The sequence below is a fragment of the Atta cephalotes genome, assembly GCF_000143395.1.
Source record: "Atta cephalotes unplaced genomic scaffold scaffold00004, whole genome shotgun sequence".
NCBI classification, from domain to species: Eukaryota; Metazoa; Arthropoda; class Insecta; order Hymenoptera; family Formicidae; genus Atta; species Atta cephalotes.
Genome location: NW_012130068.1, coordinates 1291606 through 1294231, shown reverse-complemented (window position 1 = coordinate 1294231; position 2626 = coordinate 1291606). Strand labels below are relative to the sequence as shown.

At 36.4% G+C, this 2626-nt stretch overlaps 1 protein-coding gene across 1 annotated transcript in view; it reads right to left on the bottom strand.

The window, feature by feature from the left end:
• The window catches only part of LOC105625885 (tensin-1-like), a 62984-nt gene that overhangs the window by 17621 nt on the left and 42737 nt on the right, over nt 1–2626 (bottom strand). The window contains exon 4 of the mRNA XM_012207195.1: nt 2135–2281. Within this exon, the coding sequence (XP_012062585.1) occupies nt 2135–2281 (147 nt within the window). The remainder of the gene's footprint in view (nt 1–2134; nt 2282–2626) is intronic.

Below are 2626 nucleotides of genomic sequence, written 5' to 3'. Positions count from 1 at the left end.
TTCTCTCTCTCTCTCTCTCTCTCTCTCTCTCTCTCTTCCTCTTTCTTTATTTCTCTCTGAGTCTGTCGGTCAGTCTTTCCCGCTCTGCCTGTCGCTCTCTGTCCCTCTTATGATCTTTTCCATGGCTTCTTACTCTTTTTACCCTGCCACGACCGAGAACGCCACTCGACAGAGAGCCAGCGCCGTACGAAGCGCATGAGTTTGCGATTCGCGTTCTTTGACCTGCCATCAGCGCGACGAGCCGCTCGATCGCAGACTTCGGTTCTGATTCGAGGCTCGCGTCATGTCCAATGAAGTACTTAGGAGTAAATACCTCTATTTTTCATACCTAAATACGTTTTGGAGTCTCTGTATCTCTTCCTAGATATTTCTTGCAACGAGCACCTATACCTGGAATGCTCGTATGTCTCTTTTGGAATGTCTGTACCTGCTGCAGGTACCTGTATCTACTTAACGTACATTTTAAAGCGTTCTTCAAGGTCAGTTAAAGGAACAAATTATGGAATCTCGAATTAGTCAGACTTTCATAAAATCGTTAGATCACAGAATGACAATTAGGATTACAGTTGTATGTGTATATGTATGTGTATTGGATCTAGTCTTTTGATTCAATAAAGAAAATATAAAAAGGGGTTATACACACGGATATACTTTTTCTTATTTTCCTTTAAAAAGATCATTTCAAACTTTTATATCCCTTTCGATGTGGATCATATGTTGATAAATCACCTGGCAGAGAGCATAGAAATTGGTTGGAAACTGAAAAATGTGATGTCAACCGCTTCAATGAACGCAGAAATCTTCGAAATTCTTCATTTTTCGCCAATTCTCGCAATCTCCTTGACTGTGCTATCAGAGTAAGCATACTTGATCCGAGACCTTCAAGAATGATGACGTTCTTAATTCGGCGGAAGGTATTTAAAGTTTAATCCGAAGAGTGCGCCATTAGAGTTGACAAAATGTCAAGGCAATGGCAGAGTGCAAAGTTCCAAGTGCAAAGTCTACTATTCTCAACTCACTAAAGCTCCGCCAACTTACGGCTCTATCCTTTCTGATATCGTCGACGGACCTCGAAGCTTCGGGCGATGTTATCTTCCAGACAACAGAAAGAGGCTTTTAGATCCTAGGATTCGGTAGTTGTCAGTGTATTGATGTTCGAGACGATATTTCTCCGTATATTTGCTGGTCTCACCAAAGCACGTTCCTCCTGCTTTACACTCGATTGACTTTCGATAAATATGATATACTAGTGAAATTTGTAATCATATTAATAAATTAAAACTAAGATGAAATACATTGCTCCCGATGAATTCGCAGACAAATCAATCGTATGGAATATTACAAATATTATTAATTATTATATTACGAATATAAATTTATTTTATTTTACGAGAATTAGAGCAATACATACAATAGATTCATTAATTCATGTAGAAAGAATTCTCAATACTTTTTAAGCTTTCACGGGTATTATCTTCAAAGATACAAGAAGTTTGCGGATTATCGCCGTATTTTTATTCATTGCTAATGCCAACATTTCGTGAACCTTACCGTTCACTTCATCAGAGCGAAGAGCGCACTGATACTGAATTACAATTAAGACAAGAATCTGGTTGTGTAATTTCAATTTAAATTTTGTCTATTAAACGTGCGGCTTGGCTCTAAATGCTGGCAAAATTGTCAAGAGTAAAGGGAGCGATCCATCAGCTTTAAACGACGCGACTGTTTCCAGTTTCCACTTGAGACGCACGCGGTTGTCCACTGGGAAGGGCCGAACTGTCACGTACAATATCTTGAATGAAAATCCCAGTTTAGTTTCGACGATTTATATTAACTCAATTTAAGATATTTCGCGAACAGTAAAATATTTTTAAAATATTTCAAACACTGTATGTTCCTATTCGTTCTATATCGTCTGCATATATTTTTTGTCATTTAGACATTTTTTTAATTGTTCTAATCGTTTATTACTGCTCCAGTTTTAGCAATTAAAAGTCTATCTCTTTTTATGGAAACATACTTCAGTATGTGACCTACATAATTAACACATCTCTCAGATATTCCAATCTTCCTCAGAGACAGGAATATGCCGCGCAAGAAGAAAATATTAAAGAGAAAGTCGCATTTTACTGACCTGTTCTGCAGACTCGGTGATAAAAGAATGACAATATTGCAGGCTGAAATGGGCCCCGGGCTCTCGTGCCAGAAAACTGAATTGGGCGTGCTGCGGCTCACAAGTCGCGTAAAAGATGCGTCTTAACGCGTGCGCCATTTGCACGCACTGCAACAGAAATAAAAAAACCAATTGACATCTTGAAAGATTCATAAGAATGTTTTGATATAGGGATAAAAATAATAGTAATAATAAATATGAGATATATTTAAGAGAGAGAATGCACTTTATCAAATTTCTTATTTTTTAAAAGAAAATGTATTATTTCTTGCACATTTTAGAACTAAAGATAAGTAAAAACTTTTTAATTCTTTTCTGTTAAATAATAGATAATAATTATTATATATATATATATATAATATATTGGGTTGTCCGGAAAGTTCGTGTCAACTAATCTATATAATTTAATAAATGTATACTAAAATTTAAATCTTCTGCGTTTCAATTTCCCTT